The following is a 22,478-nucleotide window of genomic DNA, read 5'->3' as shown; positions in this document are numbered from 1 at the left end:
ACCTGTAAAGCAGCAGCTATTTGGCTTGATAACAGCAGCTACTTAGCTTGATGATAACAGCAGCTGCTTAGCTTGATGATAACAGCAGCTACTTGGTAACGATTTAAACTTAAGTTTATAGGAACAGGACATCATAGGCGGGAAAGGTGTGGGAGCTGGAGGCATGAGAGTTTAGCAGAGAGAGAGAGTTCCGGCAACAACATCATTCTGGGTTTTGGGTTAAAGCTATTTGAATATTAGTGGCTAGATTATCAGAGATGAAGCTTGATCTCTTGCTTGTATTTCTGGGCTGTTGTGGCTTGGTTTTCTACTGCAACGAACTCGCCTTTTATAGCGGCGATAGAGGGGAAGGGTTTGTACCAAGAACCAAAGGCTTTGAGAGAGTATTCTTAGTTTCGATGGAATCATTCTAAAACCTTCAGTTCTTATCTTCCCTATGAAATGAAAAGAGTGAAAACCTGTTTTGGCCGTGTGGGTAAAGACTGGTGGTGCAGACGTAGGGTGGCGACGGAAATCCCAGATTTTGTGCTGCCGTGATTTTTGAGAGATTATAATCCCTTGATTTGTGGTATTGTAAACTGTGATAGCAAATGCCTAAGTACTATCGGAAATTGGGGCAAGATTTTGGAAGATGAGAATTGGTGAGCTTTTGTATAAACTTGGAGTTCTTACCCGAAAAGGATGGAGTTGTAATCCCAGCAGCAATTTAACGGAACCATATTCCTAATCTGGAGAAGACGACTCCAATCCCCTTTTGGGCCACGGGTCCTAATGTAGTGGATTTTGGGTAAGACTTCTAGTGGGCTCTAAGTCTCGTTGGGCTTGCTTTCAACTCTCTACTAGCCCATGTTAAGATATTGGGCCTCGAAGCGTGAATTTTGGTTCCCAAGTCCAAAATTACCGGTGGGCCTTATCGTAACGATGGGCCTCGCATGATCCGTTACCTTCCACACCACATCCCGCCGTATGAGCCCCAAACGTAGCTTGGGCCTACGTGTATCGCGTGATAAATAAGCATGTTGGTCGATTTAGAAATCCCTGTCGATCGTTTGAATGTTTAGGCATCTCGTATCGTTTGTTGAATAAAGAATTCTTTTACCGAAGAATGGGCTTGCTTGAAAACCCAATGAGGTTGATCACTCGTTCCTTTTGCCTGTCACTTAGTCAAATTCGAACTTGTGGAAATTTGGGTATCAACAAAAATCAAATAGTATTTTGTCTATTGGAACATAATTTAAGGATCATATTTTATCAATGGTGAGATTACAAAATACGACAATTTGAATGAAAATTGGGCTTTGCATGGTTTGCTACGTCGACAGGTGTTATGGGGGCACTCGTAAAATGTAATGGCATGTTGAAACAAGAAAAATCTTGTTAACACTTTTTTTCTTGAAATTATTTTGTACCATAAACTCTTTATTCGTAAAGCATGATTTTTAAAACATGTTCCAATTAATAGAACACTGAAACTTTGTATGAATTTACTTTTATGATTTTTTTTAATTTAAAAATTATATAAAAAGGGTTGTGATTTTTTAGTTTTGTCAATTCGAGAAGTGTTTAAAAATTATTATTTGATTTTTAGGGTTATGATTTTTGTGGGCTATAGTCCCCACAATTTTGGGTGAAAATCATGGTCTTTGAGAAACTCTTTTTTTTTATTTTTTGAGAAATTTATAGATCCACAATTGGGACATGAATTGTATTTAATTTATAGTTTTGACCCTTTGCTTTTCTCTCTCACCTTACAAATAAATAAAAATATTTGTAATAAATGTTATAAATTATGATTAGAGGTTAAAAGGTATAAAGTTAGAGCCTTAGGATGATATGAATGGCTAAAATGATGTCATTTAAAATGAAACATTAATATATATATATATATATATATATATATAGGCCCGTTCCAAAGCGGACGTCCGCACTTCGCTAAAGTGCGGACGGCCACGTAGCGGAGGTGATCCAGGCGGCCACGGTGGCGCGCGGCTTGCAGGAGGGAGGCCGGAGGCATCTCGGACGGTTCTGGGCAGCGTTCGAGGTCGGGGTTGCAGGTTCTGGGCAGCAACCCGACCTGCAACTGTAGGTTTTCTGGGCAGAGCTGCAATGACGTCGCCGGTGACTCCCATGACTGCAGACCTCTCCGCGCGACCCCTGGCGTCCTTCCGACAACCCTCGCCGCTTCGTCGCTCCCCGAGCAGAGCTGCAGCGTCGCCGTTCGCACTTTCCCTAAAGTGCGGACGTCCTCTTTGGAACTGCTCCGTAGATATATATATATATATATATGTATATATATATATATGTATGTATGTATGTATGTATGTATGTATGTATGTATGTATCAGGTGCATTACAGATCTATTATACCATACAAAACCAAATATTGATTGATTCCACAGTATTTTTTATTTTTTTTTGAAGAATATTATGTCGATATATTAATATTAATACTCAGGCCAGAAAGGACCATTACATATCCTCCCTCTACCGTCTATGGGTAGATAAAGAGTTTGTGGTAAACCACAGCGATACATAGATTAGGTCCGATCATTTGACGGTACCCATGCTCACTTATTCAAGAAAGCCTATTTAACTATGGACAGTAATGCATAGTAATAGGCAAGTAAATTCGAAAAAAGACTAAGTAAAAAATGGGTATAAAAACCCATTAGTTATTCTGGACCCAAGAGAGAGCATACCCAAAATCCATTTTAGAGCCCTAGGCCCAACCATCAATCAACAAAGCCCATCAAGAACAAAACCTAGCTGCCCCCAAGTTGTTCCTGCCGCCATCAGTAATATTGGAGTCGGCCGGCCAAGCATCCATGCCGACCAATTCGAAGGCAGCCCCATGTCCACCTCCTTCGTCAAACTCCCCGAGATCTGGGCTTGGATTTGAGCCCAAAGACAGCCCAACCACATGCTCCTCCACTTTGATCTGGACACCCAAACTCTACGCTCCATTTGAAGCTTCAGAAGCATCTGCAACACCGGCCATGACCAATCCCCGAGCGCAGTATGATGACCCATAGTGCCGCCACTCGTGAACATCACAGAGGAGACCCGATCATTGCCAAAAAGAACCGACCTGCTAGACGGCACACAGGCCGCTGTAGCGTCGAGGTTGATGGCCTTCTTAGGGAGGGTACGATCGGCAATGAATTCTCCGGTGGAATGAACAATATCACCCTTGGAGTTGGCTTCGTTGGCTATAGCAGATGATTCTGACAAGAAATGCAGGCCATCGTTTGGGTTTAGGAGCAACCAAGCAAGCTGCCGGCCATTGAAGGGCAAGAGACGCCGCCATGGCCAAAGCTGCCGGTCGCAGTCCCTAGAAGATGCAGGGGACCGTATATGCCTAGGACGATCAGAGGATGGTGCTAAGATGAGAGCGAGTGTGAGCGCCGCTAGGGGGAATATAGTGCTAGGGTTTCTCATAGTCAGGCGTTTCCGTTACATTATTGATTCCACAATATACTTCTACGTTCACATAATTATAATTGAGAAACTACGTACATTTTGTCGAAATACAGGATCAAATTAAATTTCCATAATGTTGTTAATCAACGGGTACGATCGAGTAGTGTTTTTATTTGATTATATCGGTTATGTACACTTACGATAATGATGTGAAGTGTTTGAGTTACCCTGTCCGGTAAGGAGATTTGTCTGGGGGGAAATGAATGCGAGGTTGTGGTGTAGTCTCATCATTACTGGCATCATGGATCTACCACAAAGAACAAAGATAAATTTTATTACTCAAAAAGGAAAAAGAAAAAAAAAGGGAGATTAATAGAGATGTTGTAACTATATATTAAGTCTAGTCCTAACCTGCTGGTTTGGTCGGATTTCTGAGAGCTTCGCAGCTGTGTGGGCAGCAGCACCAGCTAAAGCACCAAGTCTTGGGGCAACCAAGTAGATCCACAGTGACTTATAATGTCCTGCAGCCACTGTCGGCCCCAAAGTCCGGACCGGATTCATTGAAGCGCCGGTTGTTTTCCTGCCAAGAACGTTTGTACATATAATTTCATTTACAACACTACAAGGTTTAAATTATGCTAATTTATTTTCTATGCACTATTAGCACAATACTGCAAAAAAGATTTAAGCACTCACCCTGCTATAAGAATGTCGAGCAATACTGTAGCTCCAATTGCTAAACCTGCCAACTGATAAAGTAATCTGGGGTTCACATCCAAAACCAATTGACAATGGATGGAGTGGCCCAAACCCTTATAAACCCATAGGCAAGGTCCCATTTTTCCCATGTGGGATGTATATATTCTCAACACGCCCCCGCACGTGTGGCGAATTTTCAAGCCATACACGTGGACAACTTTTTGGGTGACGTGGAGCCTGTGTGGCCGTTAGGCATGCACACGTGGGTAACCTGCTTTGATACCATGATAAAGTAATCTGGGGTTCACATCCAAAACCAATTGGCAATGGATGGAGTGGCCCAAACCCTTATAAACCCATAGGCAAGGTCCCATTTTTTCCATATGGGATGTATATATTCTCAACACCAACTCCCCTACCTGTCAACCATATATAAGAAGGAATATCAAACCCTACTAATTAGAGAGCTCGAGAAATTTGATAATTTGCAGTCATATACTACATACCGCATGGCGCGGTATCTGTGGCAACAAAAATGATGACAAACATGAGGTTGAAAGTGACAATAAACTCGCGTGCAAAAGCTTGGCCATTACCTACTGAAGGAATTGTAACTCCACCGTTCATAAATGGATGAAAAACACCCTTGAGAGCAAAACTTGCAGAGATGGACGCCAGAACCTGCGCTATTATATGTAGAGGGGAACTTGGGACCATGGGAAGTGTTGAAACGCTGCAAATGCGATAGTGACTGATGGGTTTAGGTGTGCTCCGGAGATGTGGCCGATGGACAAAACCACTACCATCACTGCTAGCCTTGCACATGTTGCGTTGCCTAGCAGTGTCTCCGCGCCATCGTACTTTTGGTTCACGATAGGTGCTGCTGTTGCTGCTGCCGCAAATATCATAATGAAGGTCCCAACAAACTCCGCTCCAACCTATATCTACATACGATTCAATGCTATTAGTGATGATCATCAAGCCTTGTAATTATATATAATATATACCATCAGCCTTTCCAACAACTGCCAATTAGTTTCAGTATGTATATACATGCAGGTCCTTGCTATTAGTAGTGATTCTTAAGCCATATGTTAACATTTATAGCATCATAATTCACGGGCAACTGTATATTCGTTCCAATAGATTCGGTGTGTTTAGAGGTTATATGTACCTTACGGATAAAAGTGGCATCGAGCACAAGGAAGCTCTTCAAGCTTCTGCTTCCTGGCATTAAGACTAGCTAACTTAGCTAACAAGAAGAAAAGAAGAGTACTACTACATGAAGGGAGAGAAGAACTAGTACTATTGCTAGGGATTCTGTTTGAATAAAAGTTAATGGTGTCCATGAAGCATCATATGCATGATGAGTTCTTTGCAATTTGCATTAATTTGTAGGATTAATTTCTTTACCCCTCTGAGGTTTGAGGATGTCATCATTTCACCCCCCAGACTCTCAATTTCAATCTTTTACCCCCTAAATTTCTAATTTTCGCTTTTCGTGCCCAATCTTTGATCCTCTAGCCAAATTGGACGTTAAATCTGAATGTTGAGGGCTGAATTACCAAACTAACCCGGAAGAACGTTCCTCCCTCCCCCCCCCCCCCAAATTAATCTCAAAACCTCGATCAGTTCCCACTCAATTAACCCTAAAACAATAATAAACAATAGCACAGTTTCTAATTTCAGATCTAAACCCTATTTTGAGGATTTGTAAAACCATTCCCTAAGACTAAACTGGAAAAGCAAAACCGAATAGAGAAGTGAGAGTAAAAAAAATCGAGGATAGAAACCTAGAACTGGATAAAGTTTATACAACCTCAAACCCAAAATCGTCAAGGCGGAATGGAGGACGATGATTGGAGACCGCGAGAGGAAACTGAAGGAGATCGATGAGCTTTCGAATTACAGTAAGTGTTTAATCTCAATCACGCTTTCTTATTTCGATTGGGTTTTGGGTGTTTTGTTATGGTTTCAATTAAGGTTTTCAATCGGGGTTCTGGTTTTAGAGATTAGGGTTTCTAATTTGGGGATTCTATTTTGGGGACTAATCGGGGTCTTCGAAGCTTGAAAGTGGTTTAGAAGAAGTGATTTTGAACTGAAATAGGGATTGGCATGTGATAATTTATTGGGTTTCTTGTCTGCTTATGTTTATTGTTATGAATAAAATACTGAAGATAATAAAGTAGGTTGGTGGGTGCTGTGTTTACCCTTTAAATACTGTTCAAGTGGTCCAAGTAAATAGTAAAGAATGTTGTTGTGTGCTTGAGTGCTGTTGTGGTCCTAGTTTCGATGAGGTTTGCTATTGCTACTGTTTATATGTGGCTTTATTCTTCTTGATTTTTCTGCTGTCTGCATGTATGGATTAAACTTTGATTATTTTGGTATGCAGGTCACCCAGATTACTTTACTATTAAGCTGTATCATGGAGGTTATTTTAGTGGGAATCAGTATATAGGTGGGAAGGTAAACTATTATGACTTTGTGGACAAGGATAGGATGTCACTTGTCGAAGTTGATGGAATGGTGAGGGGGTTGAACCAAGACTATGTTGGCAAGAGGATAGATTATTGGTTTTGGATTGGAAATGAGGATGAGGCTTTGACAAAGCTTTCGCAGATTCGGATGCAGTTACTATGTGTTGTTGTGTTCCACAAATTAGGCTAGTGATTTTATACTTGGATCATTTGTATTTGAACCCCAATTTTTGGAGATAGATGATGATGAGGATGAGCTTTCGGATGAAGAAGATGAGTACTATGATTTTGCTTTTAGTCAGGCTGGTTCTAGTGGAGTTGTTATTGAGGAGTTACTAGATTCACCAAGGAGGCCGCCAAGCGTGGTTATAAAGCAACTACCTGATTCACCAAGGAAGGATACTCCGAGAAGGCCACCAAAGAAGTTAGCTTCTACCGTCAAACCTGAGTTGGAATGGTATGATGTAGTGCCACCAAAGAAGTCATCTTCTACCATCAAACCTGAGTTGGAATGGCATAATTTACTGCCACCAAAGAAGTCTTCTGGAGTTGTCATTAGGGAGCTGGAATGGACCAATGTAGTGCCTACCCAAGCTAGTGCAGCTCAAGTGAATGCACCTAAAGACAAAGGAAAGCAAAAAATTGTGGAAGAAGAACCTAAGGTAGGTGTCTTTGATGGCCTGCACAGTCTTGTGGATGTTGATGTGTCCAGCTACGAACCAAGAAGCTCAAGAAGATCAAGAGTGCATGTTGATGTGGAGCAAGAAGCTGATTATGAAACTGATGATGAAGACTTGTTGTATGAGAATAGTTCAGAGGATGAGGACTATGTTCCCAAGTTTGACAATGAAGATTATGCTGAATATGGTTTGGATGATGATTGGTTAGGTGACATGGATGTTGAGTTTAATGAAATTGGTCAGTGGATTGGTCAAATATACTATCCTTTCAAATTTGTCTTTGTTAGTGATTGCAGATTTGTTCTTTCACATATATGCTTCCCATTTGTACTTATAAGGTTTTTGGTACTGCAATTTCCCTTAATATGCTTCCCATTTGTTCTTTTGCAGATTTTTAGTACTTATCAGAATTTGGCAGAAAAATTTCAAAATTTGGAGGCAAATCTTTGTATATATGTAATAGATTAAGTTTGTGCTGTAACTTTTAAATTTTGGAGGCAAATTTGTGTGAAAATGACCATTTCAGCCCTCAACATTCGTGATTTAACGTCTAATTTGGACGGAGAATCAAAGATTGGGCACGGAATGCGAAAATTAGAAAGTTTAGGAGGTAAAAAATTGAAATTAAGAGTTTGGGGGATGAAATGATGATATCCCCAAATCGCAGGGGGGTAAACTGAAATTTAACCCTTCAAAGTCAAAGGGATCGAGCCCCTATCATCATGTATATAATAATCATAGGTAATGCTCATCTCCGTGTAGTGGTTGGCAAACATAAAATTCTTAAAGTGATATTGCGAATAAAAGAACTGTATATATGGATCAAAGTCAATGCCTTTTGAGAGGTTTCTTTCAAGGGATGTCTCTTTCAGCTTCTCATGTTACACTGATATTGTTTTCAACTTATAATTTATAGAAAAGCAATATCTATGAAGTTTTTTCTCAAAACTAAATGTATTGAACATTACAGGAATTTTTTTACCCTATATACATATATATCTAATATTACTCGACACTTTGTACGTCTTTGTTCCACACAATTCCCAGCTAACACCAACATGAACAAGAAACGACTACTCTCTCTACGTACGTACTGCAATATTATTCTACATTGAAGTAGTCGAGAGATTTTCAAAGGTACAATTTCAATATCTCTTACATCCATCGCTAGCATGCAATACGGCCAGGTCATCTGTCCATATACTAACAGTAGATAAATTCATCCAAAGTCAACACCTAGAACTAGTTGGATTTTCTATATGATCGTGAACATGTAGTGCAGCACACGCGCGCTAGCTAGAACTAGATAATAAATTCATCAATAATTAAGATATTTTTTTTTTAAATAATTAAGTAATGTCAACTCTTGGTTTTGAGAGTTTCAATCACTTATCACTTCATACATACATAACCACGCCCGGCTGCAGGCACCAATTCACATGTGAAGTTGTGCTCGCTACTAAATCTTCTGATCAAGGTTGAACATTGAAGGTGAAGATCGACCAATGGCCGAAATGAAAAGGTGAGATTGATCGATGATCTTATTTTAATTCTGTCAAGTCACGCTAGTGGTAGTTTTGAAAGTTCGGTTTAATTTTTTCAAGCCCTTCAAAATTACCCATATGTCTGAAATATGATGATTTTCTCTGGTTATTAACTTTGTAGGGGTGAAGATGTTACGAGCGTTGATGTATTTACTGCAAAAGGTCTGCTCAGCACCGGTCACCTGTATCTGGATGTCAGGTGCATATGCGAACTGATTAATCTGTGCGGATATGTCTCAAATTAACCACGGTTGTGTAGCTAGCTTAATGATTGCAGTAATTAACGAATTAATTAGATCGATCAGTTCAATAAAATTCTATCACTGAATGTATAGGACGAATGAGGAGTTCAACACGAGCCACGTTGAAAATGCCTTCAATGTTCCTTACATGTTCAAGACCCAAGAAGGTACTCTAATTTTTCAAACAGATACCCCAGTATGCATTTTAATCCGACTAAAACCAAATCTTATTTTATTTTTTGGTCATGATTAACCATGCAGGTAAAGTGAAAAATCCTGAATTTCTAACCCATATTTCCTCAATACTCAAGAAACAGGATCACTTAGTCGTGGTAACTAATCAATTGTTAAATCTAAATTATTTATGGTTCTTTTTCCTTCTTCTTGATTGATTCTGATTGAGTCTAGATTTTTTTCACGATATATATATTGTAGGGTTGCAACAGCGGAGGCAGATCACTTAAAGCTTGTGTAGATCTTCTTAATGCAGTAAGTTTCTCAGTTCACCACTATGCATAATGCAAGTTATCTACAATTTCTGTAAATAACTAGTCTATATAATGGAGAAATTGAGTTCATTAATGTATTAAGGACAAAAAAAAAATATGCAGGGTTTCGAGCATGTCACTAACATGGAAGGGGGCTACTCTTCATGGGTGGACAGTGGACTTGCTGCTGACAAAGACAAACGATCTGGTGAATTAAAAGTCGCTTGCAAGTTCCGCCCTTGAAATTATTATGTAATGTATGTCATGCACCTCCATATGGCGTTAAATTTATTCTGTGGGAATTAGCTAATCGAGTATTCCAGCAAGTATAGGTTGGTGGTGTGCTTTAAATTTGATAAAGAAACAATCGAGCATTCCAAATAACAGAGCAATCGTAATTGGATGATTTTTATATCTGCAATTTCATGCTATATGCTTAAATACTTGTTGAAGAAATCCATTCAAATAAATCATGTATGGTTGATCAACTGTAGAAATCCAAACACATGTCAGAATGATTTCCTGATAAGCCAAGCCCAAAAAATATATAACTACAATTGTCATGCATCGATCTAAATCTATGTGCAATCAAAGATGGTACAGAGCTAGAATAAAGACGAACTAATTAGCAAGAGTATGCAACCAAACATGCATGTTGTATTCTGAAATCTGAAGGCGAGTTCAGTAAGGTGTTTTGTGGAGATTACAAACCAACAGGAACTAGAGAAGCTTAATGTAAATTAGTAAATCAAACTCAAGATACAATATATAAGGTAGAGAAAAATAGCAAAGCATTTAACCAATTAATGATTCCAATCTCAGGGTCTTTCCTTTGAGGCTATCCAAGTATATTCCTCTCAAAAACCAACAATGCAATTCATTGTACAAATTTGAATCTAGGCCTCATTATTTAGCCTTTCGGCCCTAAGCCCGACCCGGCCCTACCCTTATTCAAATAGGATAGGGTAAGGGCCACGCAAATGAAGCTCGGCCCTACCCTACCCTACGGCCCGGCCCTAAAAGCCCTACCCGGCCCAACCCTAAAATTTATATATTATTTTTATTATTTTCTTTAATTTTTATTTTCTTTGTTACATAACAATTAATATTGGGAGATTTAGAGAAATAGTTAATTGAATATAATCACCTTAACTAAATTAATAAATGTTATAAGTTAATTTCTGTTAAAGGAAAAATATATTGTGTGCCTTCGTCAAAGCAACTGACGGAGAGGGAATCAAGGAATCAGTGATTACCATCAATCAGCGCAATTACGGATCAATCAGCATTTAGTATCATTAATGTAATCGATATTTCCGTTGTAATTCTTTCCCTATATAAAGGGACTATGAAATGAAATGAGTAGACCAATTCCAATCTCAATTTTACTTTAACACGTTATCAGCACGCTCAGAGCCAATAGCCAAAGAAAAAACGTTAATTTTCTAGTTTCTTTCTTCTTCTCGTTAAAAAAAAAATCAAAGCCCTAGAAGAAAAAAAAATTTTTTTTTTTTTTTTTGTGCCGCCCAGACCAGACAGGCCCCGTCCGGCCTCCATCTCCCTTGCAGCACACCAGGCCGCGCTTCACCTCCGCCTGCACATCACACAGCCCCTTGTGCTCTTCAATAGCACAGACCGGTCTCAATCAACCTTCACACAGACCGGTCTCACCTCACCGGCCACGCCTAGCCCACCCACCTCCACCCATCGCTGCTGCCTCCCACCTGCAGATCCCAGCCTTGCAGTAGCACCGATCGCAGCAACATGCCTCCGATCTTGTCGCTGCAGCGCGCTCCTTCCAGCCTCGGCCCCAATCACCGGCGCTGCCTTGTCCAAAACGACCTCCATCTTCCTCTACCGTGTGTCTTCAACCTGCTACGTCCGGCTCCGGCCCAGAAGAAGGACAGAAAGCAAGAACGAAGAAGACGCTAGGAAGAAGAAGAACAAAGAGAGAAAAGAAAGAAAAGAAAAAAAGAAGAAAAAAAGGTGTGACCCGGCCCAATAAAAAAAAAAAAAAAAAGAAGCAGGCCTTGCGGCCCAGGATAATAAAAAAAAGCAGGCCTGCGGCCCAGCAGAAAAAAAAAAAAAACAAAAGAAGTAGGCCTGCGGCCTAGAAAAAAAAGAGAAAAGAAAAAAAATAAGTCTTTGTGGCCCATTGCTGAAAAAAGAGGAAGCGGCCTAGTTTTTCTCAAGCCCAAAAATATCGCTACGCACGCCTGCATCAACAAGCACGTGCGCTAGGATTATTTTATTTTCTCGCAACCAAGTATGTTATCTTTTATTTATTTTCATACTATGGTATATTTCATTATTTATAATTAGAACTTTTGAGCATGTTTAGTTAGATAATTTTGATCATTTTAAGCATGTTTTGTTATTTATGTTTTACATAATTATCTTTAAGCATGTTTTAAATATGCTATTGTTTATATTTTATTTTATGCATGATATATTCTTTCTATTATTATGTGTAGTATATAATTTGTTGTATATATATGAAATTTGAGCATGCCATGTAGTTTATTTCTTATATAGGCTATGTTTAAATGTGTTATGCTTATTTTTAGAATGCAACATATATAATCCGCTTTGCCATGATAATGAAAATTCATGAGCATTATACATACACATTTACTGTGATAAAGTATTTTCACATAGCATCGAAAAAAAAATGTGACCATTACGAATCTCGGTCTTGAAATCTAATTCATATGTTTAGAAAATAATTTACGTGGATGTCTTTATGACTGCGTAATTTATATCTTCTCTCTTGTTTTATGTAGATGGCTGATCCAACTTGACCTGAGTTTGACATTTTGGACTCAGAAGGACTTGAGTACCATCGTTGGGTTTCCGATATGGAAACTGCCTTTGTGGCAAAAGACTACACTGCCACCATTACCGACCCCAAAAATGATACTAATAAGGTGAAAGCAAATGCCTTAATGTTTCTGAGGCGACATATTGATCCTAGCCTACACTGAGAGTACCTTTAGTTGAAGACACCCAAAGAACTGTGGGATGCCCTTAAGGGACGTTTTGGGAACATTCATGACATTTTGCTCTCAGAACTGGCCGTTCAGTGGAATGGAATCCGCTTGCTTGACTATAAAAGGGTCAATGACTTCAACAAGGACATGTTGCGCCTTAAGGCACGTCTCAATTTCTGTGGAAGGGAAATCACAGAAGATGATATGATCTACAAGACTCTTACCACCTTTCTTGCTTCAGCATTTATACTAGCGAACCTGTATAAATTGAAGTATGACAACAAAAGAATCACAACCTTCAATAAGTTAATAAGCCTACTGCAAGTGGCTGAGAGACATAATGAGGTTCTCTTGAACAACAATGCCAGGCCCACTGGGACAAAGAAAATTCCCGAGGCTAATTATGGAAAAATGAAAGGTGGAAAGAACTCCAATGCAAGGGGGTTTAGACGTGTTGATCCCTACCCACGTGGCAACCATGCACCACATGGAAATGGACATGGGGATCGTGGAAACAAGATGCAAAAGGAAGGAGTTGACAATGAACCATGCTATAGGTGTGGATTCATTGGGCATTGGTACAAGAATTGCCAAGAAAACAACAGACACTACACCACAAAGTTAATCAGACGACAGTTCCTGAACTGTCGTCTGAGTAAAAAATGTGCTGTCGTCTAGTAGCCTGTGGTCTGATTGACTTCGCTCAGACGACAGTTCAAAACTATTGTCTGTGTTACATTCAGACGACACATATAAGCTCATAACTGTCGTCTGAAAATTACCAGACTATTTTAATTTGGATAAACTATTGACTGTTAGACATTCAGACAACAGTTCATTTATTTTATGTTGAGAAACATTATATTACCTCAACACTTTTAAAAGAACGATGTTGTCTGAAATGAATCTCAGACGACACTGTTGGGATACCTCTGTTGTCTGAAATGAATCTCAGACGACACTGTTGGGAGACCTCTGTCGTCTGAAATGAATCTTAGTCAACATATTATTGTTATATCTGTTGTCTGAATTGAATATCACACGACATCAATTTGTTATTTCTGTTGTTTGAAATGAAGTTCAGTCAACATATTATTGTTATATCTGTTGTCTGAATTGAATATCACACGACATCAATTTGTTATTTCTGTTGTCTGAAATGAAGTTCAGACAACATATTATTGTTATATCTGTTGTGTGATTTGAATATCAGACGACAGTAACTTTATTATACATGTTATCGGAAAGAAGATCACACAACATCAAGTTGTTATTTCTGTCGTCTGAAATGAATTTTAGTCAACATATTATTGTTATATCTGTTGTCTGAATTGAATATCACACGACATCAATTTGTTATTTCTGTTGTCTGAAATCAAGTTCACACGACATCAATTTGTTATTTCTGTTGTCTGAAATGAAGTTCAGACAACATGTATTATTTGCTGTTTTTAGATGTGTTGTATGAGTAGATCTCAGACAATGGTTTTGTGAACCCTTCAGTTGTGTGATACCTTTAGAAACTACAGTTATTTGACCTATACATGTTGTCTGAATTAACTTTGCACAATTGTTGCAAACATGAATATTCATATCCTGAACAAATCCAAAATATAACATTGTCATATATCAATGCCATCTGTTCTTACATTGCCAATCCAAAACATTTCCAAAAGTACATATCTATATCCAACAATTCTAACCAAAAGTAACCTCAATCTAGCAAGTAATAATAATATTGTCTATATATCTTGTAAAATCAAGGTTACCAAAATAAGTCGATACCCAACCACAAGCTTACATATATGTTTTAACAACAAATTTTGCCCACTCGTTTCTGACTTCATCAATATGTTGCTGGGTATATGCTACTTTCCCTTTTTTCTCCCACTGAAACAAATTGATTTGCACTTAATGGTCAACAAACTATCCAATACCTTGTGCTAAGTTAAGATTCCTCAATTTCCATAGACTACTTCAAACCTGAGGTATAAAACTGTTTAACATACTAACCTGCCAGTATCACCAGATCCCAAGGGCTTAAAATGCTTCAATCCTATCTGTTCTCCACTGTCTAGAATCTGCAATATCAAGAGTTACTTCGATCAGCAATCTATCATGATATAGTTTTAAGAAAAACAACAGAACAAATCCCTAACAAATAAATGAAAATCCTCAAAAGCTGCATGCCGGTAATAAGAAGTGAAAATACACCTTACATGTTTGATAACAAGATATTCTAGATTCTGTGATCTCTTGAGAAACTCTATTAGATATCGCCAACAGGTAGAACCACCAAGAGTCAGTTCCAAATGATTCAGATTCCAAACTCTATTAGATATCGCCACCGGTTTCGCACATAAAGGGGGTAATGGCAGATAAGGATTTTCTTACAAAAATGGAGCTATTTATTTTAGTGTTTCCTTCCCAAAAAAAAAAAAGGAAGAAGAAGCAGAAGAAGAAGGAAAGAACAATCAATGTATCGTTTAACTTCTATGATTTCAATCTGTCCAACATCAAAGGCATTTAAAACTTTGGACCTACACACATGCTTCACCCTTCGCACTTATTCAATAGAATCACTGCCAAACAGAAAGTCTAATGTCCTGCACTAGACACACTACACTAGCTATGAAGAAAATGAACCGACATGTATGTACGTAGATATGTGGTATATCTCACAAAATTGTTACTGAATCTCAGTGTATTAGAAGCTGTGCAAGGAAGAATCTACCAAACAGGAGATAGCGCGCCTATCTTTCTATCTAATCTTGAATTAGTAGTTTCTATAATCTTCTCTAACATATATAGTGTAAAAGAGTAAGTTGCAGACATGCTTACCTCCAAATTACGAGTTGAAAGAGACAACTGTTTGACATTGGAGATGGCTTCCAAAAGTCCATTTGTACTGTCAAAATGTATACAACAGCTAGAAAGATTGATATTGGCTTTGAAGAGGGACTTTGCATTGATCTCAAATGAAAACACTGACGATATCTAATAGAGTTCATCATTTTCCGATATCAAATAGGTCAAACATTAAAGCAATACCTTGACATCAATTTCCCACAGCTCCTTTCTTTCTCCCAATTAGCCCTCCACATCCCCCTACTGAAACCTTATCGATCTTTATTTCTGTGTATACGCCATCATCATCGTCATCGGTATGTGCATCAATCATAGAAATATTTCAAAATTAACTAACTAGCTAGATCACAGTGATTAATACACTTCTACCTAGCTAGCTACGAGATAATAATACACTCGTATACCTACGTACATGTGTATATATATATTTGATCATGACCTACGTCTCTAGTTCTAGCTCACCTCTGAGGAAGAAATCTGAGCCCTTTGGCCCAAAGATATACAGGTGTATTGATTGCATAGTGGCTTTTCCTAACAAGCTGTTTCATATCAGAAAATAGGAACATAAAGGCCAACTTATAGTTAAGTATGATGCACATAAGTATACGTAGACAACAGCAAAAACAATGACCGAAATAAAACACGTACTACTGTTATCTTGCCGGAATATTGATCGACTTACATGTGAGAGTCAAGAAGCGCTGTCTGCAACAGTCGTGAAATATTTTTCCGGGGCACTTCTTGCAGACCGATAACCAGAAGATCGAACTTGCGGTTGTTCCCGGCAACCATCTCCTCCAAATCTCCGTAACTCACTTGACCATTCATGTTCCAAGTAACCACGCAAATGCATAGATCCGAATAAGGAGAGAAATCACAAACGTGGTTGTCCGCTCTTACACTCTTTATTCCTTCATGATAATCATGATCATAACCTGCAGAACAAGTTACACCCAGCCGGTTGTGCTTTCTCTTCGAGTGCTTCAATCTTCCTCTGCAATAACGTACATATTACAAATTAATTAAATAATACCCTGAAGTTTGAGGAGGGAATTATGAAAGAAAATTATATATAATAAGTACGTACCCTTCACTGCTATGCTTAATGGAGCTGGAATTTCCCATGTTGATGATTATTATATATCTGCCTTATAGGTTCATATCCCTGACTGATTCAGCAACACAGTATGTACTTTCCTTTTCTGCAGATAGCTCCAAACTGATTCGAAACGTACAGATGGTGCTCAGCTAGTTGATTATGCTAAAATTGGGGAAGAAGGGAGCTCGAGAGATATATATTTATTATCTGCATTTACTAAAACATGTGTTATTGACCTGGACTTACAGAATGCATGCATATATATAGAAACCAACTGGCATGGATTGGATATCCATTGTTTGGCGGTGCCATGTCTGATCTGAGAAAGGAAAGTCAAGCTTGCAAAACACATTTTTCTTGAACTCCAGTTGCTCCTGAGATCGAGTAAGAAAAACCCGCTGAACAGAACTGCAATTAGGTTTTCAATAACAATCAAAATCGCAAAACCCAATTGGAAATTTCAGAACAAGGTATTCAATTAGCTAACTAAACAAGTCACAGTCTGCACAACTAAAACAAAGGGCTAGAATATATATTGATACCAGCATATATAGCCTAGTTGATGAAGAAAGTCAATACAGGCCTGATTCAATTAAAACAGATAAGGCTATATATTGATACCAGCACATATAGTTCAATTATAGAAACAATCATAGATTGTGGGCACAAGTCGGACAAAAACAATCACTGAAACAGGAGGAATTGATGAAGCCATGAAGGTATTCAATACAGGCCTAATTCAATACTTCAATTAATGTATTCAATTAAGTAATTCCTCTAACCGACTACCGTACTAAGCGTAAGGTATTCAATTAACTCCAAAAGAAGACGGAAAAAAAATCGATTAAGATTTAAGAGGACCTTGGGCTCTAGAAACAGGAGGAGGCGTGGCCGTGTGGAGAGGTGGAGGTGGCTCGATGGAGTCGCGGTGGGACTGGGCGTTTGAGCCTCAGAGAGTAGCCATGGCGTCGTGGCGAGGGACAGAAGGAGTCATGGTGAGGGACTGAGGGAGTCGCGGCGGGACTGAGCCTCAGAGGGAGTCGCGGCGGGACTGAGCCTCAGACGGAGTCGCGGCGGGACTGAGCCTCAGACGGAGTCGCGGCGGGACTGAGCCTCAGAGGGAGTCGCGGCGGCGGGACTGAGCCTCAGATGGTGTCGGGTTTACTTCTAGGTTGAGTGATTCTCAGCTGCAGGAGTGATTCTCAATTCTCAGATGGTGATTGAGTTTTGAGACCTAGTGTTGAGTCGGAGGGAGGCGGCCGAGAGCACAGTTTTAGGTAAGGGAGGGAACTCGATCGGGTTTACTTCTAGGTTTTGGGTGTTGTTCTTTTTTTTTTTTGGCGGAAAACTCCACTGCACACACTCTTAACTCTTTCACAAGCCTAACAAGAGGGCTTAGACACTTAAACAAATTAAAAGCGACTAGAGATGCTAGCGCTCTCCCACCCTTACTCCGGTTTTGGGTGTTTTGAGAGGGGGAAAAATAAATATAAATTAATGATTTTTTTTTTCGTTATTCAGACGACACATATCCTTGTTAGTGTCGTCTGAAATCTCTGAAATTTACGAAATGATCATGTGTTGGATGAGTAGAGATGAGACGACCGATTTAAAAAATCTGTCGTCTGACTAACTCAGACGACAGCAAAAATTAATGTGTCGTCTGATGGCTGTCGTCTGATTAAGTTATTCTAGTAGTGAGAGTAGTAGCCAATTACAAGAGGTATAGAGAGTCTAAAGAACAAGAGGCTCACTATATGGAAGAAGGAGGTCATAACCTAGACGTCAACCTTACAATTGCATACTTCAATGGCAAAGAGGAACTTGCTAAGTCAATGGATGCTCTCAATCTTGACTGATCTGCTTTATTTTCCAAAGACAGTTGTGAAGGCATAATGCCTCACTTTTAATTAGACTATTATTTGGTCTTAAAGAATGGTTTGATGAATTAGATTTTTGAACAAAGACCTTGATTTGATTATCGTTGGCTTATTAATAAATTTTGAATTTTATTCTGAAGCACTGAATTTATTCAAATTTATTTACTACACATATCCACATGGTTCGAAATAGCACTATAAAGATGTAAAGAAATACATCTAGAAAAAGAAAAATTATTAGAATGAAAAGAATACCATTCTACGCAAATAGAAATACTTTAAAGAATATGAGCTATATTTTCTAAATACCTCCCATTTATTTGTAGGAATGAATGGAGGAGAACTTGAGTGCTTAATTGATAGTGGGACTACCCACACAATATTAAGAAATAGGCAATAATTCATTGAATCAATAGCCCATAATTCCTCTGTGACTACGATGATTGGATCATCACAAGTAATAAAAGGGCGAGGAACTGCCAAATTTTTGCTGCCTAATGGCACAACATTTAAAGTCACAGACGCTCTATATGCACCAAGAGCTAATCAAACCTTGTTAAGTTTCAAAGCTATTTGTGCCAACGGTTATCCAGTAGAAACACACTGTGAGAATGGAACTGAATACCTTGATATGAATGTGGAAGGAAACGCATTTTAGAGAAACTTATGAGTCAATCTAGTGGACTGTACCTCACTACGATTCGGAACATTGAATCCTATACTGTCACCAACAATGAAATGTGGGACACTGACTCATACAGGCTTTGGCATGACGGCACCGGGGTCGTGACATGATGATCCGTATTTTAAAAAACTCATATGGACATCCCTTCTTTTGAGTGAAACATAAAATGGGATAAAGGTGTCGGTTCTAGTATTGCTCAAATGCAGTCATTGCCTTCTGAAGTACTAGAAGCACTACCTCCCTCCCATTATGCCTCATTGACTATCTCAAAGGCACATCACTCGTTTTGCAAAGCCTTCTCTTTAGCAAAAATAGGATCGAGACCTCCCTATGCTAAAGATATAACATAAAACATTCCATTCTTACAAAGGATACAAGGACAGACCTCCCTATGCTAAAGATATAACAGAAAACATTCCATTCTTGCAAAGGATACAAGGACATATCTGTGGACCTATCCATCCAGAATGCGGACCATTCAAGTACTTTATGGTTCTGGTGGATACTTCGACACACTGGTCACATGTCATTTTATTGTCCATAATAAATGCTGCAAAACTCCTAGCACAGATTATACGTTTAAGGGCTCACCACCCTGATCACCCTATCAAGTCCATAAGGCTTGATAACGTTGGAGAGTTTACATCAAAAGCATTTGATGCTTACTGCATGTCTATCAGGATCGATGTAGAGCATCCTGTACCCTATGTGTATACACAAAATGGTCTCGCAGAAGCCATCATTAAAAGGCTACAGATGGTGGTTAGGGTATTGGTTATGCGCACCAACCTGCCTATATCTGCATGAGGTTATGCAATATTGCACGCAGCTTTACTTATTCGTTTCAGACCCACAGCGAGCCAACCATTTTCTGCGAACCAGTTGGTAACTGGTTATGAGCCTGACATTTCACACTTACGCATATTTGGTTGAGCAGTATATGTGCCTATTGCGCCCCCACAACGCACCAAAATGGGTCCTCAGAGACTATTAAGTATTTATGTTGGATATGAATCCCCAACAATTATCCGCTATTTGGAACCCTTAACAGGCGATCTCTTTATCGCTAGATTTGTGGATTGTCACTTTGATGAGACAGTGTTCCCGTTGTTAGGGGGAGATAGGAAAAAGGATTTTCCAAGGGAACAACAGGAATTGTCGTGGTTTGTCCACACTCTGTCTCATTTTGATCCTCGCACTTCACAAAGTGAAAGTGAAGTGAAAAGAATAATCGATCTTCAGAACGTAGCAGATTCGATGCCTGATGCGTTTACTGATATCGCAAAAGTGACGAGATCACATATACCAGCTGCAAATGTGCCTGCAAGGTTAGAAGTCCCCAACAAGGGGCACGGTGTCGCAGATAGAGGCACTGCAACCTCACTTAGTGGAAGTGTGATTGAGGTTGTGGCTCCCCAAGGAAGAGGGGGAGGCCACTTGGTTCTATTGACACTCACCCAAGGAAGAAGAGGGCGAGTAAGGCACAAACCAATCATCAATGTATAGAATCCCTCTCATGAGATTGTCTCTGATTATAATTATGTCCATGAATCAATACTGGAGGACGCTCCGATGTTTAAAATGATTCCAGAGGACAAAAAAATCTCAAAGGATTATGAGAGTGTGTATGAGTTGATAAAAGATCTTCCATACATATTGATGATATATACTGTTGCTCAAGGAATCATAGAGCACGATGATATCGAACCACACTCTGTTGAAAAATGTCAACAAAGAGCAGATTGGCCTAAATGGAAAGAAACAATCCAGGCAGAGTTAGATTCTCTGACAAAGAGACAGGTATTTGGTTCGGTAGTGCTAACCCCACCAAGTGTAAAGCCTGTAGGACATAAATGGGTGTTTGTCAGAAAGCGTAATGAGAAGAATGAAGTCTTGAGGTACAAGGCTCGCCTTGTGGCGCAAGGTTTCTCACAACGTCCTGGAATTGAATACGAGGAGACATACTCTCCCGTAATGGACGTTATAACGTTTCACTACTTAGTTAGCTTAGTAGTTTCCGAAGGACTGGAAATGCAGCTTATGGATGTGGTTACTACATATCTCTATGGGGATCTATATTCAGAGATATATATGAAAGTGTCTGATGGCCTTACATTACCCAAGTCAAGTGACTCTAAACCACTGAGTGCGTTTGCAATTAAGTTGAAACGCTCACTTTACGGAATGAAACAATCCGGGCGGATGTGGTAGACCCGTCTAAGTGACTACTTGATTGGGAAGGGATATAAGAATGGTGAAGTATGCCCCTGCGTATTCATAAAGAAAACAAGTTCCGGATTTGCAATTGTAGCTGTATATATCGATGATATGAACATAATAGGTACTCTTGATGAAATAAGAGAAACCGCGAGCTACTTGAAATCCGAATTTGAGATGAAGGATCTTGGGAAAACTCTAATCTATCTAGGCCTTGAACTAGAACACCGAGTTTGTGGAAAACTAATCCACCAGTCTGCGTATGTCCAAAAGTCAGGTGATATAACATGGACAAAGCGCATCTTGCTAGCACTCCCATAATCGGTCGAAGCTTGGATGCAAGGAAAGATCCATTTCGTCCAATGGAAGACGACGAAGAGGTGTTGGGAGCTGAAATTCCCTATATAAGTACAATAGGCGCATTATTGTACTTAGCCCAATGTACTCGACCAGACATTGCATTCTCAGTGAACTTGTTAGCTAGATTTAGCTCAGCGCCAACGCAGTGTCACTGGAATGGTATCAAGAACATTTTCGATACCTAAAATGAACCATTGACTTGAGACTGTTCTTTCCCTATAGAGAGACAAGAGGTACTGCAGATGGAACTGCAATCCCTAAAGGAAATGTTGATGGCGAAAGAGCCACTCACTACACCGAAACGCCAAATGACGTTTTGGTTGGTTTTGCTGATGTTGGATACGTCTATGACCCACATAAAAATCGTTCCCAAACTGGTTATGTATTTACCAATGGGAACACGACGATATCTTGGAGATCAACCAAGCAAACCTTTGTGGCTACCTCTTCGAACCACTCAGAGATCATTACTCTACATGAGGCGGTTCGTGAGTGTGTATGGTTACGAACTATCATTACACATATTCGAGGGACTAGTGGTTTGAGTTCTACCACTGAAGAGCCTACTTGCATTTATGAAGACAATGCAGCTTGCATCGAACAAATGAAGCTAGGTTATATTAAAGGTGATAACACAAAACACATATCGTCAAAGTTGTTCTACAATCAGCAACAACAGACTCTCCTCAAGATTCAAGTGAATCAAGTAAGGTATGAGGAGAATGTGGCAGATTTGTTCACCAAATTATTGCCCAAGGCCATATTTGGAAAACATGTGAAAAATGTAGGAATGCGAAGACTTTCCAAGCTCCCTTGATTAATGTAAGTA

The 22,478-nt window shown here is 39.3% G+C and overlaps 1 protein-coding gene, 1 non-coding gene and 1 pseudogene across 11 annotated transcripts; 1 reads left to right on the top strand and 2 right to left on the bottom strand.

The window, feature by feature from the left end:
• Positions 1-3,643: 3,643 nt before the first annotated feature.
• Positions 3,644-5,353, bottom strand: LOC112184923 (annotated as a pseudogene).
• A 3,041-nt stretch (positions 5,354-8,394) lies between these two features.
• LOC112190303 (protein HIGH ARSENIC CONTENT 1, mitochondrial) lies at positions 8,395-9,962 on the top strand. The gene is made up of 7 exons (XM_024329740.2): positions 8,395-8,413; positions 8,704-8,798; positions 8,942-9,019; positions 9,156-9,229; positions 9,324-9,394; positions 9,498-9,551; positions 9,674-9,962. The coding sequence occupies exons 2-7, from the start codon at positions 8,782-8,784 to the stop codon at positions 9,791-9,793; spliced, it is 414 nt and encodes a 137-aa protein (XP_024185508.1). The 5' UTR covers positions 8,395-8,413; positions 8,704-8,781; the 3' UTR covers positions 9,794-9,962.
• A 4,170-nt stretch (positions 9,963-14,132) lies between these two features.
• On the bottom strand, positions 14,133-17,910 carry LOC112185697. Of its 10 annotated transcripts, none has more exons than XR_005807336.1 (10): positions 17,369-17,908; positions 16,744-16,915; positions 16,496-16,627; positions 16,091-16,402; positions 15,871-15,947; positions 15,592-15,675; positions 15,382-15,448; positions 14,760-14,929; positions 14,554-14,621; positions 14,133-14,430 (listed from the first exon to the last, which is right to left on the bottom strand). It is a non-coding gene; the product is annotated as an uncharacterized LOC112185697 (transcript). The 10 variants fall into 10 exon arrangements; XR_005807334.1 differs by having other exon boundaries at positions 16,754-16,915; positions 17,369-17,906; XR_005807340.1 differs by having other exon boundaries at positions 14,755-14,929; positions 16,496-16,915; positions 17,369-17,910.
• Positions 17,911-22,478: the final 4,568 nt, after the last annotated feature.

Source organism: Rosa chinensis, chromosome 2 (genome assembly GCF_002994745.2).
Source record: "Rosa chinensis cultivar Old Blush chromosome 2, RchiOBHm-V2, whole genome shotgun sequence".
Taxonomy (NCBI): Eukaryota; Viridiplantae; Streptophyta; class Magnoliopsida; order Rosales; family Rosaceae; genus Rosa; species Rosa chinensis.
The sequence above is the reverse complement of the archived record's forward strand: the minus strand, read 5'-3'. Positions and strand labels throughout refer to the sequence as shown.